The sequence below is a fragment of the Rhineura floridana genome, chromosome 14 (genome assembly GCF_030035675.1).
Source record: "Rhineura floridana isolate rRhiFlo1 chromosome 14, rRhiFlo1.hap2, whole genome shotgun sequence".
In the NCBI taxonomy this organism is placed as follows: Eukaryota; Metazoa; Chordata; class Lepidosauria; order Squamata; family Rhineuridae; genus Rhineura; species Rhineura floridana.
The window spans coordinates 15,164,882-15,187,306 of NC_084493.1; the positions used below are offsets into that span (position 1 = coordinate 15,164,882).

Below are 22,425 nucleotides of genomic sequence, written 5' to 3' on the forward strand. Positions count from 1 at the left end.
AAATTTGGATAAGTGCAATTTTCAAAGGATGGCTATGTTTTGGTTCTTACATTGTTTCAGAAAGTGCGGAATTGGTAGATTTTTTTTCATGCAAACTAAATCAAATTTCTCTCCCATCCCTCATCTTGAGTTTTAGATCCTACAACTGGTCTTTGTTTTCCACCTCCCAGAACTGAAAGTCAGACAACCATTTCACAAAGTGTAGACATCGCCTGGCAAGATTTTCATGAGCTACATAATTGATTTATCGCTCATAATAGAATGGTGTAACATGAAATTGACAGAGAAAAAAGTTGCATCTAATAGATAATTGGCAATCTGCTAATTTCGTGTCTGAACTAGGGATGGGTGAGAATTTCGATTCAGTTCACGTTTCAAGCCGAATTTATCAAATTCGCACTTTCTGAAACAATATGAGAACTGAAACATAGCCATCCTTCGAAATCTGCATTTATTAGAATTTTGGGGTGCAGTTCGCCAACTAAACAATATTTATAAAAATGCATATATTAGGGGAAAGTGTGCATTAAAATGAATATATGAGTGAAAATAACATGCAAAAAGGCATAATGTGATGAGAAATGGCTTGCAAAAATGTGTACCTTTGTCAAAACTGCCTACAAAAATGTGTTTATTTGGAGAAATTTGCACTAAAATGGTGGAGAATTTTCATGAAAAAGTTTCATAAAAATTTGCAGATTGCTGCAGAAATGTAGAGAACTGAATTTAACATTAGAAAAGTAAAAAACTGAAAGAACCAAGACTGACACATCTTTCCATCCCTAGTCTGAACACATCAATATGAAGTTCCAACGAGTAGGTGCTGCCACACTAAAAGAACAATTTCTATAGCAGCCAAGTGTTCACAGTTAAATCTTACTTGGACCACAAACTCACCAGATAGCCTTGAGGAAACTGCTATTCTCTCAACCTATCCTCTTATCTGCAAAATAGAGACTAATAATACTGACCAATTTGATTATTGTTAAAGATTACCTTTATAGTTTCTGTTAAGTGTTCTGGACACTCAAATTGTGCTGTACAAAAGGTGAAGTGTTACAGACCGATTCTCCAGCTACCCTGACTTATTTTTAAATTTTCTATTTAAAAGAAGTGGGTGAGTCTATTACAGACAAAGTAAATTCTCAACGTTCTATCATGGACTAGCATGACCAAGAAACAGAACCAGGATAAGGCTAGGCCAATAAGAGCAGGCTTGATTGTCGATGGCAGGGGTTCTTGGAAGCTGATTTCACCCCACCACAGTGGGGTCCCATGAATATGCACACCTTTACTTTTGCAAATGGACCACTGAAGCACACCAGTTATCTGTGGACAGCTTATATTTTATTCCAGTTTTCTCTAAGCAGCTCAAGGCGGTATATATGATCCCCTCCCCATTTTGTCATCACAACAACCTTGTGAGGTAGAGTAGGTTGAGAAAATAGTGATGGGCCCAAAGTTTCCAAGTGAGAGTTTTGTGGCAGAATGGAGATTTGACCCTAAGCCTCCCCAGTCATAGTCTAAAACTCTAACAACTGCACCACACTGTCTTGCAGTCTCCCATCTCATTAGATGTTGAATATTTTGCCAGGTAATAGACTTGCAGACCCTCACACTCCAAAATACAAAGACAGAAGCACTGAACAGACTGAAAATCCGTCTAAAGCAATAAAATTAAACTCAACATGCCGCAAATGGCAGCATGACATTTTGTTTACACACCTGGCGTTATCCACCGTCAAATATTCTCGAGGATTTTCAGCACTGGCTTTCGTCGTCTTGACTCCTTTCCCAATAAACAAGCCAGCCTGGAAAATTATTATACAAGTATATTTTTCACCATCTGAGTTCAATTATTTCTGAACAAGCAAACTATGCCGTACATGGTAAAGAAGATCGAAAGCTTATTGCAAAGGAGGTGGCAATATTAAGGGTGGAAAACCTGTGGCCCTCCAGATGTTGCTGAACTACAATTGCCATCAGCCTCAACAAGCATGGCCAATGGCATTTATGCATTTATATGCACACTTTACCCTGGTATGTGCATTTTTGTATACATTGCTTGGCTGCATTGCAAAAATTCGGGAAGGTGCAAATTTCAAAGGATGGTTGTGTTTTGGTTAGCCTGTTGATGGGGAACGTGCAGATTTGACCAGTTCACCTTTAAAAGAGAACTGAATTGAATTTATCTCCCATCCCTACTAAGGAGTTGCTCAAATATGCAGAAACCATTCTTATTTTGAGGTAGCCCCATTCCACTTCCACACTGATAGGTGATATAGACTGATAGACTGCCCAAGTGTGCTATTAAGGTGAATGATGAGACTTGGGAATTGTGGAAGTAGACAAGGGGAAAGCTATAAAAAGGAGAGAAATCATTGTCATTGGGAGTCGCTTGTGGACACACATGCGCACACACATGGATGCATGCGCGTGTGCACAGGAACATAGGAACCGGCCTTATGCTGAATTAGGCCATTGGTCCATCTAGTTCAGTACTGTCTATGTGGACCAGCAGCATCTCTCCAAAATATCAGATAGGAGTCTCTCCCAGTCTTACCTGGAGATGTCCAGGATTGAACCTGGGACGTTCTATATACAAAGCAGATGTTCTACCACTGAGCTATGGCCCTTCCCCTAAGGAATGCACACATGAAGCACAGCACCATATATACACATTTGCTAAAACATATTGATGTATCTCTGCTGGTTGTGGTAAAGGTTCTGAGAAAGATTAGGGAATAGCCAATGTCAGAGAAGAAGGCAGAGCAAGGCAGAAAATGGCTTCTGACTTACCACTGACTGAGCAGCTCAAATCCTAGAGCAGGGCTGGGAAATCTGTGGCCCTCTAGACGTTGCTGGACTACAGCTCCCATCAGCCCCAGCCAATATGGCCAATGGACAGAGACGATGGGAATTGTAGTTCATCAGCATCTGGGAGGACCACAGGTTCCTCATCGCCATCCTAGGAAAAAGGCAGGGCAGGCAGATGGCCCAAGGAAAAGAGGAACAGAAGCACTAGCTGTATGCAGATAAAGGTCACATCCAATGCTCTGCCCACTTCTGCACCTGGCCCCGCCCACCACTGGCATGCAACCCCCAGAAAGTTGTCCATGATGGAATCGGGCCCTTGGGCTGAAAGTGTTCAGTATTTGCAGATGTTCTGAACGTGCCTTAAAATTGGAATGGACTCTGTTGTTGTAAAATGTCCCCAGAGGAGTTAGTTCAGATTGGCCCGCCGGATATTGTCCTTCAGACTGTCCAGTAGGAACCCGGTGGAAGATGTACCATATTCCAACATCCTGAAGAAGAACAGGAAAATAAAACAAAACAGAAGAATCCTCAGATCCTGCTCTGGCCACATTCTGCCTGCCTGACGCAAACAAGCACAACAGAATTAAACTTCAAAAGACATCTAAAAAACACAAAAGGACATTTAAAAAACAACTGCTGCACACATCTGGATGATTTTTTGTTTTAATAAGGCATCAAAGCACCCTGAAGATGTGCCTACATGATGAAAAATTCAAATCCATTTGACTATTATGGCTTCCCTGCAGAGGAGTCCCAGGGAACTGTACCCTCATGATGAAGACAGCATAGGCCTGCACACACTTTGTAACTTGCCAGTTCGTCAACCACAGCTGAGACATAGCTCAGCGGGAGAGCATCTGTTTGGGGTGTACAAGGTCCCAAGTTCAATCCCTAGTATTTCCAGATGGGCCTGGGAAAGAACCCTGCTTGAAACCTTGGAGAACCACTGCCAGTCAGTGTAGACAGTACTAAGCTAGATAGATCAATGCTCTGACTGTATAAGGCAGATCTCTATGTTCCTAAGTTGCCCAACAGCAGCTCCATAAAAAAACTCTTCTTTTGAGTTTTACAAGCAGTGAAAGTATTGGGGCGGTCAAGGGTAGCAAGCCACTGGCAGTCCACAAAATGTGGCTGGTGGACCTCTTTTGGCATGGCACATCGTAATTTGTGTCAGCCAGTGTGGTCTAGTGGTTAGAGAGTTGGACTAGGACCTGGAAGACCCGGGCCTGGATCCCCACTCAGCTATGAAGCTCATTGGGTGATCCTATGCCAGCCACTAATCTCTTAGCCTAGCCTACCTCACAAGGTTGTTGGGAGGATAAAATGGAGAAGGGAAGAACCGTGATTGCCACCTTGAGATCTTTGAAGGACAGGAGAGAAAAATAAAATAAATAAATTATCCAGGCTTTGTTTAGAGACTGAGAATAGCAAAAAGGGTTTGCAGACACTTTTGGGATATTCCAAACCCATTCCCAGGAATATATCAGTTAAGGGTCTAGTTTTTCTTTGTGGATATACAAAAATATCTAGAAATTGCTAGTATTTCACCCAATGGCTTAGTAAGGAGGAAATCCTACTTCCCAATTTTGTGGTCAATGAATACAAAGGCATCAATATGACTCTTGAGGACACAGTGTTCATATTTCATTTCTTTACTAGAAGTTAAGAGAAAGATAGCCCAGTTTGTACGTAGGTTGTGGTTTCAGCTAACTTATAATGTCCTCACTCCCTGTCTGTGTATTCTTTGCCACAAAATATCTGCCAACAGGCCCGTAGGAAGTTCTTAGCATTCTCACAACAACTACAATAGCCAGAGTTCCACTGGGGGCCAGGGAGGAACCTGTTTAAAGAACATAATTTAAGATTCTAATGCAGATATGCTTTCATGGCTGAAGACAAATGTACAGCCTTGAACTGTCTAAAATGAAATTACCTGAGCACCGGCAGCCGCATTCTCTACAAGATTATTATTCGGGTTAGCAATCCAAAAGGAGCTGACAGCCCTGGGAAAAGAAAGATTTATTTGAAGTCACTACACAGGAAGAAATGAAAATATTATGAAACTGCAGTGACTGGAGCGTGGCCACGATACCGCCATTAAGCCTAAAAACTCCACATAATGCAATAAATTGTATCCTTTATGTGAAGTTAAATGCCTTAAGTGATGTCAGGCATTTCATGGAAGCTCATTACAGGCCCCATTGTAAATCGTAATTAAGAAACCATTAGCAGAAAATGATTTTGGCTCTGCAGAAGAAACAAAAAGCAGTGTAAAAAACCCCCCAACATTTCCTTTCAGTCTATCACCAATCTCTGAACCCACATTTGTTGGGCCAGTTGATGGCAGTCTATCAAGGGTAGCGATTGGCAAATTTGTCAATTTTGGTTTTTCTCAGTTTCCCATCTTTCCAGTCTTCAGTTCTTTACATTTCTAAATCAATTTGCAATTCTTTTAAAAAGCAAGTCCTCAGGAGAGTTCATCAGTGCTTTAGTGCAAATTTCTCCCAAGAAACAGATCTTGGTATATTATTTTGCAAAGCAATTTCCCCTAATGCAATGCATTTTGTATGTTGTTTTCAGTAACATATGCATTTTTGTATACAATATTTGGCTGGAGAACTGTATTGTAAAATTCAGAGAGTGCACATTTCAATGGATTGCTGTATTTCAATTCGCATAGTATTTCAGGAAGGGCGAATTTGGAATATTCACCTTTAGCTTGCTGAAATTAACAAGTCACCTTTACAAACCAGTGACATTTGGTTCAAAATTCTCTCTTGATTTTCTTCAATGCAATTGCAAACAGTGCAACTTAATAGGATATATACACACTAGATACCAAGTGCATTACTGTGTTCTGTATTGGCCACCCACTAAACAAGATGGGTAGGTAGTGCAATAAACAATGTACTACTGTAAATAGTCTAGATTACTGTTTTTCAACCTTGGGTCCCCAGATGTTCTTGGACTACAACCCCCATCATCCCCAGCCAGCTTAGCCACTGGCCAAAGGATCATGGGATGTGTAGTCCAACAACATCTGGGGACCCAAGGTTGAAGAACACTGGCCTATACAACCATTTTTACTTTTCACCCAGCCCCTTGTTTAAATTAGGGGGGGGGAGAATTATTGCATGTATTCTATGGATGCATGCAAGAATTTCCTCAGCTGAAGTTTTACTTACATGCAGTCCATGCTCGGGACAGGAACATACCCACCATAGACGTTCTCACGTATGGCAAGGCACATGGCTTCATTGCGGTCCGTTGGCAAGATGGTGCCTGCCTTGGTAAGGAGCCCCAGGTTGTGATGAAATGTATTCCGCTGCTCCGTCCCATCTTCCAGGAAAAAACAGTGCCCCAGGGTATCATAGCCAATAGTATCTTTCACCTAAACAAACCATGCACACAGAAAAAGAACTATGCTTGTTAAAAAAATATAGGGTTATTTTGTCTCAGTGGAGACTGGTGGCTCCAATGTCAGCGGAGCAGTGAATCCACTCCCGGTTTTAGTCCAAACTTTAAGGAGATGTCCAAGGTGCTGAAAGGTGCTGAAACCACTGACATTGGAGCCACGGGTCTCCACTGTCTTCTCTAATGAAAAGTGTTGCATCCAAAAATCCAAGTGTGGCGATGGCCAACATGCTATTCCAATAGTATCTGGAGGGCTCAACTCCCAATGGCCCCAGCCAGTATGGCCAACTGTCAGGGATGATGAGAGTTGTAGCCCAACTTTAGGAGTACAAGTTGGTTTCTCTTGTCCTAGTGGGTCAAGATGTGTCCACTGATAAATATTCTGGCCTCTATCCTCAAACATTCAGCATTGTTTTTTTAAAAGGAAAACTCTCTTTAGTCTAAGGCTGAGCCAAAATCCAATGACAAGCACAGGAAGGAAAGCCGTGTGCATGTGTTTGTGTGTGAGGCAGAGGGAACTACAAGCCTCATCTCTCATTAATCTTTCCCATCCATCCGCCCTGTTTGGTGGTTCTTGTGGTACAGCAATGAAGTGCCCTACTGCTTCAAAGAGCTTTTATATTGTTAGCCCACATGATGCCAAGTGAGGATTGGAAAAATTGTCATCACTCCAATCTGGCTTTAGTGTACAAGGACCATTACTCTCATCAGCCCCAGCCAGCACTGTCAGTGGTTGGGGATGATGGGAGCTGTAGTCCACCAACATCTGGAGAGCCACCAGTTCTTTATCCCTGCCTTAAACGATGGCAACTGGCCTGGAAACTACCCAGTCCCTTGTGGTCAAGCAGAGTTTTGAATTCAGATCAAATGTTCAGTCTATTACACCACTTAATTGTATAAACAGCCTTTTAGGATAAAATCCTCTCAAGGCAGCTTTCAACATACAAGTCCACAAAAAACACATGAATGTTTACAATCCCAAATCATAAAATAATGCAACGGATAAACAATCTAACAAACATACTAATCAAAGAGAATTCAGCGCAGAAGAATGAACGAATATAAATAATTCTCAAACAGAGGAGCCCCATAAAAAGCAGCCTCAGAGATCCTCATTCGAGGCAGTTGAATAGGCCTTTAGTCCCCATTTGAACACCTGCAAAGATGAGGCATGAAGCATTTCAGTTGCAACAGAATTCCTTAGGCATGGGGCCACAGTCAAAAAGGCCCTATTCCTTGGGTGCACAAGCCTGATTACTCTGACAGACACATATATGCACAATGTATCAAATCACACTGGAGGACAAGCATTTGGCATTTATTTTTAAATTTTAGATTTGACAACAAAAAAACACCTTTAAACATATGGGACTGCTTTTGTTAAGGTTTGTTTTGCATTGACTTATGATCCCTCCTGCTACATACCCTCTGACACTACACACACACACACACACTTCTGGCTATAGGCCTGGATTATGCATTCCGATAAACATTTTGGCCAGATTCCTTCAGCCTCATGTTGCGTGATAGGTTGAGTGTCAAAGCAAACGATGATAGAATGTCATAGAACAGCCATCAACACACATCGCTGGAGAGCTCGAAGGTCATTTATTGTGTTGCAGAGCTATATATAAATTTGCTGTTTGGAATCATCCCAAAGCATCTCAAATTTAAAAGCTCAGATGGGCCCTAAATTGCTAGAAGGAACAGACTTTCGCTATGTATTTGCCCTGCTCTCGTTATTCCAAGACCTTTCAAATATGCAGTAAAGCATTATCTACCCTGACATAATCAATCCAACAATTAACCTTATTTAGATTTCTGCATTTTGTCCTTCCTCTTTCTGTATGGAATGCGGACATACCGCAACACACACATCCACATCGTTTTCAAATGCTGTGTTCTGTTCTTTTAGGAACATAAATCAATAGGACCGTCTCCTAAATTTTGCCTGGATTGCATCCCATGGGACTAGGCCATCTTAGCAACAACAACAACAAAATACTTTTAATCTTTTTTTGCTAATTAAGGCATGTTAAAATGGGTGGTAATTTGGAAAACCTTTGACAAGGAGAACATGAAAGACAGATGACGGAATTTCAGATAACAAACTGTAATAAAAGTGAATCTGGCTGGACATCAGGGCTATAAGAAAGCATCATTTTCTGTTCCACCCCGTATGTATCACATGCAGCCCTGTTTCTGTTCCTCTGCAGTCTGTCTTCTGCCAAAACCCATATTATTCATCTTGCTGTCCGCTGTGGTGAAATTATATCTTATGTAATTTACATAACTATGTAAATTACATTCTCATTAATTACTCCATGCAAAGAAAATTCAATGCAAAAGGGGGCGGCGGCATGTAATCAATTACATATTATCTGTGGACTAAAAGAATCAACCAGAAATATTGATCATATTGATGTCTTTTCCAGACATAAGATAAATAAGCAAATATTGGCAATTTCTCCTCCCATTTTCATTGGCGTTCTCTAACATTCTTAGTGGCATCAGCAGGAAAAAGGAAAACAAATGCCTACCAAAAGACCATTGGCTCCGTGGACGGCAACACATCTTGAGAAGCAGTGGTGAATGGCCAGGTTGTCTAGGTAGGATGGTGGGTTATAGCCTCCTCTCTCATCCACATCTCCCGTCAGGTGGAAATGTACAGGATAGCTGCCCAGTATCTGCTGGCCCATGTTCTTCAGCTCCACTCCTGCCATGTGGACAGAGGCAAAACCCTTTTGGATCTATTGAGACAAAGAGACATCAAAGGAAAGAGCGCGTGGCAGAAAGAAGAAGCACAAAATGATACTTGGACAAGCACTTTTTTCCCCCCACTGAACAAAGCGTGTGCAGAATTTTTTTCCAGTTTGAAAGGTAGCTCAGGATGGTAACCGTGGTGAGAAACACCGAGTAAATATACATGTCATCTAAGCTGGGTGGATGGCCTGATCCCGCAAGCTGCTAAACAATGAAGAAGAACTCGGCATGAGGCACCATGGATAGCTGCACCGTTGCAACTTAGCAGCTTCACCCTAGGATTGCAAGTAAGATCCAGGCTGTAGCATAGAAACAGCCGCGTAGGTTGAAGCTTCTGATGCTTTGATTTGGATTCCTGCATTGCGCAGGGGGTTGCACTTGATGGCCTTATAGGCCCCTTCCAGCTTTACTATTCTATGATTCTATGATTCTGTGCTTGCTATGTTTGGTGACCTGTAGTAGGTACTTTCGGTTTTCAGTTATAAAGCCCCATATGAATGGAATTCAGAGAGTCCAGCCACAAGGTAGGGAGCTGTTCCCATCACTGGCAGAAAATTTAGGGGAGAGGCAGAGTAACTTGGTGCGCATTGCCATCTTCAACTACCACCCCCTCTTCCTCTACTGCAGGGATGGGGAACCTCCCATCAATTTATTTATTATTATTATCATTACTGGCCATGCTGGCTGGCACTGAGAGGAGCTGAGTTCATCATTATTTGGAAGGCCATAGGTTCCACATCCTGTGCTCTACCAGAAGAGCCTCCAAGAGAGTGATGATACTCTAGAGTGACCAAACAAGGCTTCTCTAAGGTGGCAACATCTTGCACAAGATAGAGATGTGCTGGGAGTAAAATACCAGTGCATGTTATAAGTGACCTGAACCAGTGGGGAACAACTGCCCTTTTCCCTCTGCTGATTTTTCCTCTGAAGTGTTCATTATTTTTGCAGGATTTGCTCCTCCCCTTCCTCCTTCTCTTCCTGCCTTTGTTCTCAGTTAGTCACGGTTCCCTGAGTAGAAGCCACATGGTTGCTTCAGCATGTATGGCTCTGCCTTGTCATAGTAATAAACTGTAAAATTTCTTTACTCTTCTAACTACCCGTCTTAACAGACCAGTTATTTCTGCACTCTACTGCACTGTATACCTACCCAAAACTCTAACAAAATGCCCTTACGGACTTTTACGAGAGATGGGGGGGGAGGCAACAGTTACAAACAGCTCTCATTTCCAATTTCCATTTGAGCACCACTCATACGTGCAAGATTTTGAGATATTGAAAAACAGGAGACATACTCTAGTCCAGATTTCTAAGATATCATGTCCCAACTCTTTTACACTGGCTCAACTGAGAACCAGTTATCAAGTGTTACACTGAATCTCCTGACTCCATGATCCTTACTGGGCACCTTAGCAAAGTGGTGCCAGTCTGGGAGACACTTCCTCAGCCAGCTGAGGAAGGGAAATCAGCCAAGTAAGGAAAAAAATCAAGGCACCTGTGCCAAAGGCAGAAGTTTGGTGGGCAGTGGCACAGCAGTGATTGACAAGGGAAGGAACAGTAGCCAGGGGGTGAGGAGCAAGAGGAAATGGCTTTTGACTCTTGCTTTGGAGCCTGGAGGTGCCTGCCATGGACAGAACCCTAGACCTACACAATTGTGTACATTTTGTTAACCAAGGATTATATCCAGCTGTCCTACTCAGAGTAGACCTGTGGACACTCATGAACCTAAGTTACTCACATCCATTCATTTCAGTGGGTTCATTCTGAGTGGGCCTGGTATTCTGAGTAGATGGGATGATCTGTTAGTTTAAATTCTTTCGGGTTCTGATTTTTTTTAACTTTAGTTCTGAACATTTCTGCAGCAATGTGAGATTTAAAAAAAATCCTCATGAAGACTGTTCAGCGTTTTAGTGCTAATTGCTCCTAATGCATACATTTTTAGGTGCAGTTTTGACTTGATGTATACTTTTTTTGCAAGCAATTTATCCTAATATAATGTATCTTTGTATGTTATTTTCACCAATATATTTCTGTTGGGCACACTTTTTCCCCTAACATATGCATTTTTGTAAACATTCCTTGGTTGGAGAATTCCATCGCAACATTTGGATAAGTGTGAATTTCGAAGGATGGCTGTGTGTTGCTTCTCACATTGTTTCAGAAAGTGTGAATTTGATCAATTCGACTTTAAATGCAAACTGAATCAAATGTCTCCCCCAGTAGGACTAGCACTGGATACAACTCCCAGACTTTTGGGTACTTCTTTTTAAGACTGGGAGATTCAGATCCCGAAATATCTGGATTGGGTTTGGTCGATGTTCACTGAGAATGCACTTACTTTAATTTGCCCTCCAAAGGTATCAAAGCTGAAAAACTGGCAGTGGTTTAGTCCATAACAAGAATCCTCCATCTCTCCTTGGATAAGTATATTTCGGGTCAAGAGGCCGACCTCTGCCCTCATATCTACACCATCTACAATCTCACCCATATGAAGGTAGAGAGGACTTCCTGGCAAAAAAAGGAAAACAAAGCAAAGATCCACCAATCTGTAATTATCCATAAAAACCATTACAAAATATCAGGGGTGTAGTGGTCCAGGGTCTCAGGGGGTCTTAGACCCTTTACGTTTTTGACAGCAGGGCCCCAATGTCTCCAGTGTCCTATGAGCTAATCAGCATGAAAGGGGAGTGTGTTGGCCACTAAGAACAGCCTTCTAACAAGCTTCCTTGTCCTTTCCTGCTGATTGGAGCCAATCAAAGTGAAAAGAGGTGAGTCAGCTACTGAGAAGGCCCTTCTCAGTAGCCAACACACTCCACTTTCATGCCGATTGGCTCCTAGGGACTTGTTGTGGGAGAAGTTGCACGTGGAAAGACCTCTGGAGTCTGGAGATGACAACTGAGAGTGAGCGAGGGGGCATGGCTGTGAGGGGACGTGGCATGGCTGTCATGAAGGGTCCCTGCACCTCTGAATTTGTCACCACACCACTGCAAAACATTTCTTTTAAAAAACCAAATCTAACTATCTTCCTCATGTCCCATACCAGTCCCATTTGGCCTGCTGCTCTGGGTGCAAAACTGAGTCTTGTAATACTGATCAAGAACAAATGAGAAGGGAAACAGTAAAAGTCAGTCTGCAGCCCCTTAGAAGTGAAGGAAGGGGAAATCATTGGAGGGATAGAGTATGTGACCAGCATTTTCCCAAGACATTCAATAGAGGAAGGGCCACAACTCAGTGGTGGAGCAACTGCCTGGCAGGCAGAATATCCCAGGTTCAATCCCTGGCATTTGCAGGTCGGGCTGGGAATGCCCCTTTCCTGAAGAGCCAATATCAGCCAATGTAAACAACACCACTATTCTTGAATGGATGAGCGTACATTGCCCTATCCACAGCATCAGTCTTTATTACTTGCAAACAGTTTCCCTGTCATCTGCTCAGTGATCTTGGCTACCTTCATTCATAACACTGGGAGCTGGACAAATTCAGGAGCTGTCTCTACCAAGGAGAGTTTAGGGAGGCATGGTCGCTCATACCATCAATCTTCACTTGGTTCCTCTGACATTCAGGGCAAGGCAGAAGATTAAACTCTTCAGCTTGATGCATGGAATAGTCAGTGCTGGCAACGACGACCTTGTCTCCAGGTAGCCAGCTAGTCACGTCATCCACCAAATCCAAAACGATGCCTTTGGACACTTCCACTTTAAATCCGTGGTGGGGTACTCCTGGCAAGGGAAAAAAACAGAGTGGGGTTGAGACATGAGCCCACCATCCTTCACAGTCTTTGTATCACCCTTCACCAACTGGGCACCCTCAAAATGTTTTGGGGAGCACCAGGTTGGTGAAGGTTGCTTTATACCCTCCAAGAAAAACTAACTTTCTGACCAGGGACTTCAAAGTGTTGATTTAGTGGAACAGTAACAAGGATAGATAACAACTGGGAGGCAGAAGAGAAACTAAGTTGAACTGTTATCACTGAGAAACAAGATTTTGACAAGAGATACAACTGAATACTTCAACAAACAGACAACTAACATTATTAACAGACTTACACCATTGGCATGCAAGAGATCAAACAGTTCTCTCTGGCTTTCCCCCCCAGAAAAACCTAAAACATCCTTTCTAAATGTGCATGCGTGCACATGCATTTTAAATGGATATAGTCACTGTAAGAGATCAGGATCCGTTTCTGCATGGTGCCATGCTAACAGAGAGCCACTGTGGTATAGTGGTTAGCATGTCAGACTAGGGGCCACATCGGCACCATACATTTAAAGTAGGATTTTACCGCTTTATGGCTTCCCCCAAAGAAACCTGGGAAGTGCGTTCTGCTGCTTGTAGCTATGACTAGCACTATCTTTCTATGTAGTACTATTTAGGGATGTGCTAGAATTCCTGCCCAATTCAGATCTGGTACTGAATTTCCCTTTAATTCACTTTTTCTCAATCATTGAGGATCGGATTTTAACATCGCGAATTTCTGCGGCTTTGTTTTGAAAGCAGACTTTTTTTCAAAAAAAATCCCGCCTCTAACAACATTGATTCCAGAATAATAATTTATTGATATTTCTTGAAATTTGATATTTCCTTCAAAATTAATATTAATACTGATATTAATATGAAATATTAATATTAAAAACCACAGATTGCTCAAAGCAGCAGCTAGCAGATACAGAATGAACTCAGATCAGTGCCAGCCTGTTAGGTTGATGGAATGCTTTTGAACCAGCGCTGGCCAACGGATCCCATCACTAGTACTGTTTCAGTGATTTTTATAGTGTATTGTAATATATTTCAGTCTCTAGTTTGATTAATTTCCCTTTCATTGTTCGCCATCTTGAGCAATGCTGTTGGAAAGGTGGGAGAGAAATATTCTTAATAAATAAATAATAAATAAATAAATTGTGCTTTTTGCTTCAGCCTGTTGCTTTATTCATATGCAGATTTAATTGATCAAATACACTAAAGCTTTCTGTAAACTAAGTGACAGTTCAGAATGGAGGGAGAGGCTCATACCCTAGCGAACACCACTCTTGCAGGCAGGAGAAAGACAGCATATAAAGCAAAATAATACTTGAATAAGAGATTAGGGAAAGGGCTTTAAAACCTTTGATCCATCCACTGTAAGCGGTGACTCTAAAGGCAATGCCATCGTAGGTCTTAAATTCCTTTGTTGCTGTTGCCATCCATCTTGTCCCATTTCCTTGAGATGGCTTTGCATCCTCTGTGATGGAAGACGCATCTCCGCTGAGGATCCCAACCAGGACCCAGGGTTGTCTGGGGGGAGGAGGAGAGTTAGAAGGGGCTTGTGATGCAGAATGTAACACCCAGGTATCAAAATCCTTTTCGCCTAGTTTTAATTTTGAATTTACACACGGCCACTCCTCTTGCCACTTCAATGCACGCAAAATGATGTTCACTTTTATTTAGTCAATATAAATAAGTAACAATGCACAGATCTATATTCTAGTATTTTTTTAGAAAGCTAGTCTGAACAAACTTGTACCCAGGGACAATACTTAGGGTGGAATTTGCAGATCCAAAGGGAAAAAGTGGGGAGTTGTATAGTACCTAGTTCCATGCTAGCATGCAACTGGATAATAGGCTCAAAATTCAGTTCTTTTTCTTTTCTTTTCTTTTCTAGTTTCTAGTCCTCATTAATGTAAATAAGACTTTACAGCAGTATGTGCATGTCTCCACCTGACCCACACTCAATGTCATATATGACATCAGGTGTGGGGCAGGTCGGCATGGTTTGGAGAAAATGTCCTTGCGAGCAAAATTTAAACCCCTGGTGGCCACGTTTGACCCGTGAGCTGCAGGTTCCCCACTGCTGCTTCACCCACATGTATAGGACTGAAAAGGGCACAGCAGTAACCTTTTCCATCTTCCTAAAGCACGACAAGTTCCTCCAATAACTATGGCTCCCATCTTTGCTTACTATTAACACCACTTAGAGACAATTGTACTTGAGCAGTATAGAAGTTGACTAAATAAATAAAAAAAATTAATTGGCCATTCTGACTAAGGCATTGAGAGCCAGAATCCATCATCAACTGGAGGGCCACCAGTTCCCCGCTGTAAATGTTTGTGATCAAATATATACTGCAAGCACATGATGTTCTCTCGGAAATGCACCTGCTTCCAGGGAACTAGACGACAGGAAGGAATCCTCAGAAGTGCAGCCTTATGAGGGCAGTTGGTTAGACAATTTTGCCATGGTGGACTGACAGATAAATTCAAGAAGTTCTGATTAAGCATAGAAGCACCCTAACTGCAAACAGCAACAGAGCACAATGGCTATTCTGCAATCAACCTGTGGACCCAGTAACCACAATACAGCCAGCCTCACAGACAGCTGGTGAAATTCACCAGCAACAGTGTACAGTTCATCTTGATCGAGTGAGCACAGGCAAAGCCTCCATGGAGGTTGCACCCAGGATGTTTGAAGGCAAAATGGGACCGTCTACGAGACAGAATGCAACCTCGGCCTTTAAACAACAACACAACAGCAGCAAGATGAAGTAGGCTTTTGACTTTTGATTAGTTCAGAATTGCATGTTGGATCCTGTACTCAGGAGTGCAAGCACAAGTTCTCTCAAGCTCTGAGATCATCTACCTTTGGCGCAAAACTTCCACAGAGTGCAAAAGTGGAAAGACTTTTTGCACAAGTGCAAAGAAGAAGAAAAGAGAAAATGTGTGGGTTGGACAGCAGTACGTACAACTGTTAGGAGAAAAGGCCAGGAGCTGTCCATGGTGGCACTACAGGTTTTTCAAAAGAACCACTTTTTGAATTAATTTGCTGCTACATCCACCGACTACAAGCATGCACATGGTCTCACTCTCTCTTATGATAAGTATCACACATTAACAGACTTCAGAACAGTTTTGCTGGGATACCCTACACTGCTGTAGCTGGATATCCCTACAACCTCATTTAAGGCACCTTGGAACTGCTGGTTACATTCCTTCTGATCAGAAGCCAAGACTATTAAAAAAACAAATACAGGGAAAATGCCAGTTAATTCAATTGGCAAGTGGCACAGACAGGAAATGTGGGAGGTTTTAGCCCTGAGGCAATAAACCCAAGTATCTTTATTGCCTATGGAAGAAAACAGGCCATAGAAAAAAGTATTTCCATTGCTTCTTAACCTTGTAGGGTTTCATTTGCTGACAAACCTGACACCCCAGTTCACCCCTTCCTTGTGGTCTCTTTTTGCATCTATTTCCACACTCTAAGCCCTTTCAGGCAGGGATCTTTCCTCTCATTGTTTAGAAAGCACCATGTACATGGATGGCACCAAACCACCATCAACAACCAGTTAATCCTAGGTGCCCAGTTAGTGTTGATGGATGACATTTATAAGCAAATGCTGAAGAAACAACAGCATCTATCAGTGAAAACAAGCATAACATGTTAATGATCTAATTCAGGGAGGGCAATAGGGAGGTAACATCTACGTGGCCTGCAGAGCACATCTGGAAGCCTCTGCAAAGCCATTTGCCTGCAGCAAGATCCCTTAGCATTTTGGCAAAGAAGCCACCCCTCACGGGCATTCTCATATTGGCTGCTAAGCTTTAGGGCCGGTAGAACAGGGATGAGGAACCTGTCCCCTGCCCCGATGTTGCTGGACTACAACTCCCATCATCTCTGCCCATGCTAGCAGGGGTTGATGGAAACTGGACTCCAACAACATTAGGGAGAGCCACAGGTTCCGTCTTCCGTCTGGTGACTCCATGTCAGTGGGGCAGTGGAATCTGCTCTGGGTTTCAGGCCAAACTTTCAGGGATCTGTCCAAGGTGCTTTAAATGCATCTCTGCATCCTGTGTTTGGGGGCCCCATAGCTGAAGAATCCCACTCTTAATTGGGACTGCTTCAGCACCTTGGATAGTTCCTTGAAAGCTCAAACTAAACTCCGGAGTGGATTCTGCTTCCCCACTGACATGGAGCCACCAGCCACCACTGCCTATCCCTTTAGTGGAAGTAGACTCCAAAGCACAGCACAGTTTGAGCAAGATTTCCCACTCAAGTCCAGAGGACTTGAAACGACCCAGATTACCAAATGATGGCTGGCTACATAAGCCAGGACAAAATTTGTGGACATTTGCACCACCAACAAGTCCAAGAAACAAAGCTTTTAATGATGTTTTGTTTTAATATATTTTACATTCTTTCTGTTTTAAAGTGCTTTGAGCGTTTTTGTTTGCCTCCCTTCTGGGAGGAACGGAGGGATATAAATTGAATAAATAAATGAAAGTAAATTAATAAACTCCTAGAGGGCAAAAGGAGTGGAGTGGGCCAGGGTGGGGATGCTCATCCCCACTTCCTCCTCTACACATTGTTAATTACAAAAAAGCAACAGAACCCCTTGGCAGGGCTCTTTATGACTGAAAACCCCAAGAAGAACGTAAAGCCATCTCCATTGTGATAAGCTTCCATCAGGTTTCCCCAACCTGGTGCCCACCAGATGTTTTGGACTGTACCTCCCATCATCCCTGACCATTGGCCATGCTGGCTGGGACTGATGGGAGCTGGTGCCCACAGCTATATCTGGAGGGCAAGTACGTTGGAGAAGACCGGCCTACATGTTTGCAGAAGGGCAGGCGTGCAAATTAGAAGCCATGCTTTTAAGATTACCTGTATTGCAAGTGCTGGATGTATTTGCTGTGTAGCAGGCTCCTGAGGAAGTGTCTGGTCTCCAGGGTTAAACTCTTTGCTGCAGAATCCCCCACGGCCACCGCGATCACATTGCCTGGGGCTTGATGGGCAAGGAATTCCCTTAACCTGCGGCTTTCATCGACAAGGAGGTGGGTGTCAAAGCGTTCGGCGGCCACTACCTGGGCTGTGCCCACATCCACTATCCGAACGTTGAGGCCGCGGCTACTCCAGTGCTTTTCAGAGGCGTACGAGCCATACCGGAGCCCCCCTGGGTACAAGGTTTTCACCAAAGGGGTCCAAGAGCGAGGCTTCCTGCCATGCAACTCCAGAATCCCTCCTCTGCCCACTCCCAGGAATTTTTTGCCATAGCCTTCCACGTCGGCTCCCTCAGTGGATTTCCCATACAGAGAAATGATGGCCTTGGAACGGTATGGGCAGCATTCAGAGCCCACATAGAGCGCCCCTCCATCCTCCAGAAGGATGCTGCGAGCTCTTAAAGTGATCGGCTGTTCTGGATCATCTGCAAATACCAAGATCCCTGGAATGGAAGCAGAGGAAGGCAACAATGTTCTGAGATATGTGGGCTAGTATAGCTCAGTGCAGAGGTGGGGGAACCTCTGAGGCTGAAAGATGTCTTAAAACCACAACTCTCAACATCTCTGACCACTAGACCATGCTGGCTGGGGCTGATGAGCCAATAACATCTGGAGGTTCCTTGCCTCCGGCACAGCAGCGAAGCAAGTGAGCTACAAATTGGGAAGCCCCCAGTTCAAATCTCACCCCTGCCATGAATGCACTAGGTGGCCCTTGGCAAGCCAGTCTGAGTCTCCCCATCTGCAAATCAGGGGATAATAAGAACCTTACAGGATGGTTGTAAGGACTAGAAGTGGACACTGCACGTGAAACACTTTGCATATCTGAAAGCACTGCACAGTGTTAAGAATTATTATATTATCCCTTTGGTTGGCAGCAAGGCTAGGAACCAGCAGAGAAAGGCAGTGAGCAAAGACCATTACTTAATTGCTGGATCACATCAGCCACAAGGAAACCAGGCAGGATTCATTCAGACATGCATGTCTCTTTTCACTTGATTTCTCTGCACTTGACGAGTGGCAGCTGAACGTGTGAACTACTCCATCGAAACATATTATGTTGGAGAGAACGTGAGCGTTCTTTCACAGGCACATGTCATTGCTTGATGCTGTGCTCACCTGGTGACAAATAAGCATGTCTGAACCAACCCATATAGTCAGTGGAAGCTGGTGCCCAATGGGACTGGTGGGGAGGACGGCAGGGAGACCAGCAGTAGATTGAACCAGAGCCAATAGCAAGTAGAGCAATCCCCTGAATGGTTGTAAGTACAAAGGCAGGCAGACGAGGGCAGACAGAGGTTGGTGGGGTGGTGCCCCATTTCCCCTAATGGACTAGCCTTCAATCCACATCATTTCACAATTGCTCGGTGGATCAAGTGCTGGGCTTGTAAGACCTGGGTTCAAAGTCTCACTTGGTAAGATGCTCACTAGACAATTGGCCAGTTGCTATCTTTACCCCTAAGTCACCATGCAAGGTTGTTAGGGATGTAAGTGCGATGTTGAAGCAGTTTGTACTATATTAAAAAAAAGACCTGTCTGAAAGTGAATGAAATTGTTCAACAGAACAGGGAGCAGAAAATGACCCCCAAAATGCCTTATCTGCCATCTCTACCCAGATTCCCATTAAAACCTTTATGGGGAGGGTGCTACACTCCTTTAACAACTGCATCCTAGGTGAAGCAGCTACACCTGTTGAATGTCAACTTGCAAGCATGCTGTCAAAAGATAGAGCAGCAGGCTCAAGAGAAACTTCTGCATTGCACTGGCAAATCAGACACTGGTTTTAAAACATCCCTCCACCTGTTCTGGGGAATGACAAAAGATAAAATGTGCATATGCACAAGGATCAAGTCGTTATGTCAAAGGCAAAAAAAGAAAAGGAAAAAAGAACCACTCCCCTCCACCACCACCTCTGCAAAAAAAAGAGCCTGAGGCCCCTTAAGCATAATTGTGGTCCAAGCTTTCAGAGATGCATCTAGCAAATGTTGGCTCTAACCCACCAACTTTACACCAGGAAGAGGCAAAAGGTAAATCCAGATCTACCAATAAATCTCTGGGTGATCTGGAAGGATTCTCTCAGCTGTTTTAACAACCACCACCACACCACACTACTTCCAACTTTTTCTTTGTTAGGTGGCAGAAACAAAAAACAGCTTGGGGACAAACCAGGTGTGGATTTGTGCGTGGAAAGGCCGAGAGAGTTTAGTGCTTGAATTGAAGGGGGGGGGAATCCTGGATTGAGCATGTGCTTAGAGGCAGCCCCCATCCCTCAGTTCTAAGTGTATGTCTTCTCCCCCCTCCCTCCCTCCCATTTCACACGTCTCTGGGTTTGAGTCTTAGTTCTAGGAGACTCTATGCAACCTCCAGGTTCAAGAAGCAAAATACCTCCGAGTACCAGGAAAGGGCTTTGTGTCCCACTGTGGCTTTCCAGAGGCATCTGGATGGCCACAGGGTGCTGGACTCAGTGGGTCATTTAGATGTGAACCAGCAGGGCTTTTCTGAAATTTTTATGGGTTACTACCCACACTTCACAGACAAAAAAAATGCCTGAAAGCATGAAAGGGGAGAGTCCTAGCTACTGAGAAAACTCTTCTCAGTGGCCGACTTACCTCCTTTCACTCTGATCAGCAGGAAAGGGCAAGGAAGCATGTTAGAAGACTCTTCTCAGTGGCTAACACACTCACCTTTCATGCTGATTGGCTCACAGGATGCTGAAGATGCTGGGACCCTGCTCCCAAAAAAGAAAAGGGTCTATGACCCCTGAGACCCCCGACCACTCCACCCCTAATCACCACCCCCAGGGTTAATAGCCTCCTGCTCAGCCAAAGCCTCCCCTCCTTACCCCCTTCCTGAATGAGCAGGGAGTGGAACGTGGCCGAGGTCTCCAAGCGCAGAGCCGTCCCTCGGCCCACGACGGCAGCGTAGGTGCTGTTGTGTCCTGGGCGCCACGGGACGAAGTGCGCTGCGGGCGACGGGCAGTGGCTCCCTGCAAAAAAGAGAGAGGGACCCAGGCTGCAATTCTTCCTAGGCGCGGTTCATGGGGAGTAAGCCCCCTCGAAGAGAGCAGAACTTACTTCCCCAGTAGACATGCAAAAGAACGGAATCGACACCCGCTGGGCTCGAGAAGCGCCCGAGCGTTGCAGTTACCCACCTGCCTGCGCGCTGCGGCTCCGCTCCAGGACTCAGGCGCTCGTCGAGGACTGCTCAAACGCTACCGTCTGCGGGCTCCCGAAGGAGCAGCTTCCTGGCCCATCGCGCACAGGCCAGCCTCTCCAAGCAGATCCCGCACCTGCTGGAAGGCGACCTTTCCCCTCTAGGTACGCAGCGCCGGCAAAGCGCGCCGTCGAAGCTCCTAACTTGTAACAGCGGTTAGGACGCGCGTTTTTCTTGCGGAAAGCAGCCGTCGAACGCACCCGGGACCCTAACCAGAATAAGCCCGGATCGTCCGTCTCTGGCATCGGCGCGCTCATGGCCAGCAAAGGCAGCGTTACGCACACGCGGCCGCGCAAACCGGCGAGCGCTTTCCCCTCTCCGTCCGTGAGCGCTCCCTTACCTCGCGGCTGTAGCCTACGTCCGCCTCCGCCTCCAATAACCTCTGCAAAAGCTTCATCATGATTATCATTATTGCACCGAATTAAGATCTCCCTTCAGATCATGCACCAGATCACGCACGCACACACAAGCAGAAGTGGGAGCTGGAATATTTTAGTCTCCCTTTCTGCTCCCACGGGCGCGCACACAGACATCCCTCAGTTGCCGGCAGCGCCTCTGCGCTCCGGCATCCCCGCGTTTCCACCAGCAACAGCACCTCCTGGCGGCGGCGCCTCGATTTCAAACTCTTGGGAATCTAGAGAAAAGTCCATCATCTCTTACCTATCTGCTAGACAAGGCGCACGCTTTGACTGAGCCCTTTTGCAACAAACACTTATTTTTCTCCCCCCTCTTTTTCTCCCCTTCCTCAAGACCTCTCGAAGGGTTCTTCCGCTGGCGATCGCCGATGCTCCTTTTCGAAGCGGGATGGGTGGGTGATGTATTTTGAATGTTATTTATTTATTTTAGACGGGTGCTCCGGACCCCAAATGCTCTCCGTGGAGCGCTCCGTTGCCCGGCTTTTTTTCCTGCCACCAGCTTCCCTATTTATAGGCGATCGCGGAGCCGCGCTGTTTACACCAGCTGAGCGCTTGGCTCCGCCCCGGCCTGTGACGCCTTGTTGCATTCTGGACATACCGCGCGGCGGCTGGCGCCGAGTTCCAAAAAAAGGGGGGAGAAACCCCGTTAAAAAAAAAAAAAAAGACCACGCGGATCTCGATCTCTCTCTTCCTCCCTCGTTGCATCTCGATTGCTAAACCTCCCCAGACCAGCTGCAGGAAGCAAATCACTCTTCCCCACGTTCGCGGGTAGAGGTGATGTCAAATCCAAGAGCTCGGAAGCGAATTGGTTCGGGTCCAAGCTTGTGTAAACCTTGGCGAGGATTCGGAAAGGAATACACCCCCCCAAGAGTTCTCCTCCAAGCAGATCCACGCGTGCGTTTTCCTAAAGGCGCCTGCCTGCTTCCTCTCGCGTGTCCCCACCTAGCGCTTTTTTCAAGGAGGGAGGTGCGAGCGCGTGGGCAGGACGATCCTATGCGCAGCAAGAAAGCCTGCGCGGCTCGAAGGGGCTTGCGCTCAGCTCTGCTCTTTTTTGCCCAAT

At 44.8% G+C, this 22,425-nt stretch overlaps 2 protein-coding genes across 10 annotated transcripts in view; both read right to left on the bottom strand.

The window, feature by feature from the left end:
• Positions 1–21,834, bottom strand: part of CEMIP (cell migration inducing hyaluronidase 1) — a 182,029-nt gene extending 160,195 nt beyond the window's left edge. The window contains exon 1 of the mRNA XM_061595567.1: positions 21,610–21,834. The gene's annotated coding sequence lies outside the window, so the exon portion shown is untranslated. The remainder of the gene's footprint in view (positions 1–21,609) is intronic.
• Positions 1–22,425, bottom strand: part of LOC133369860 (inactive cell surface hyaluronidase CEMIP2-like) — a 106,123-nt gene that overhangs the window by 62,819 nt on the left and 20,879 nt on the right. For all 9 annotated transcript variants that reach the window (XR_009759007.1, XM_061595563.1, XM_061595564.1 and 6 more), the window contains 10 exons: positions 20,579–20,722; positions 17,624–18,182; positions 14,093–14,262; positions 12,522–12,710; positions 11,330–11,499; positions 8,772–8,981; positions 6,003–6,208; positions 4,751–4,820; positions 3,177–3,305; positions 1,726–1,811 (listed from right to left, as the gene is read on the bottom strand). Coding sequence is in view for 8 of the 9 variants with exons in the window: in XM_061595563.1 (XP_061451547.1) it covers positions 1,726–1,811; positions 3,177–3,305; positions 4,751–4,820; positions 6,003–6,208; positions 8,772–8,981; positions 11,330–11,499; positions 12,522–12,710; positions 14,093–14,262; positions 17,624–18,182; positions 20,579–20,722 (1,933 nt within the window). In the remaining variant the exon portion in view is untranslated. The remainder of the gene's footprint in view (positions 1–1,725; positions 1,812–3,176; positions 3,306–4,750; positions 4,821–6,002; positions 6,209–8,771; positions 8,982–11,329; positions 11,500–12,521; positions 12,711–14,092; positions 14,263–17,623; positions 18,183–20,578; positions 20,723–22,425) is intronic.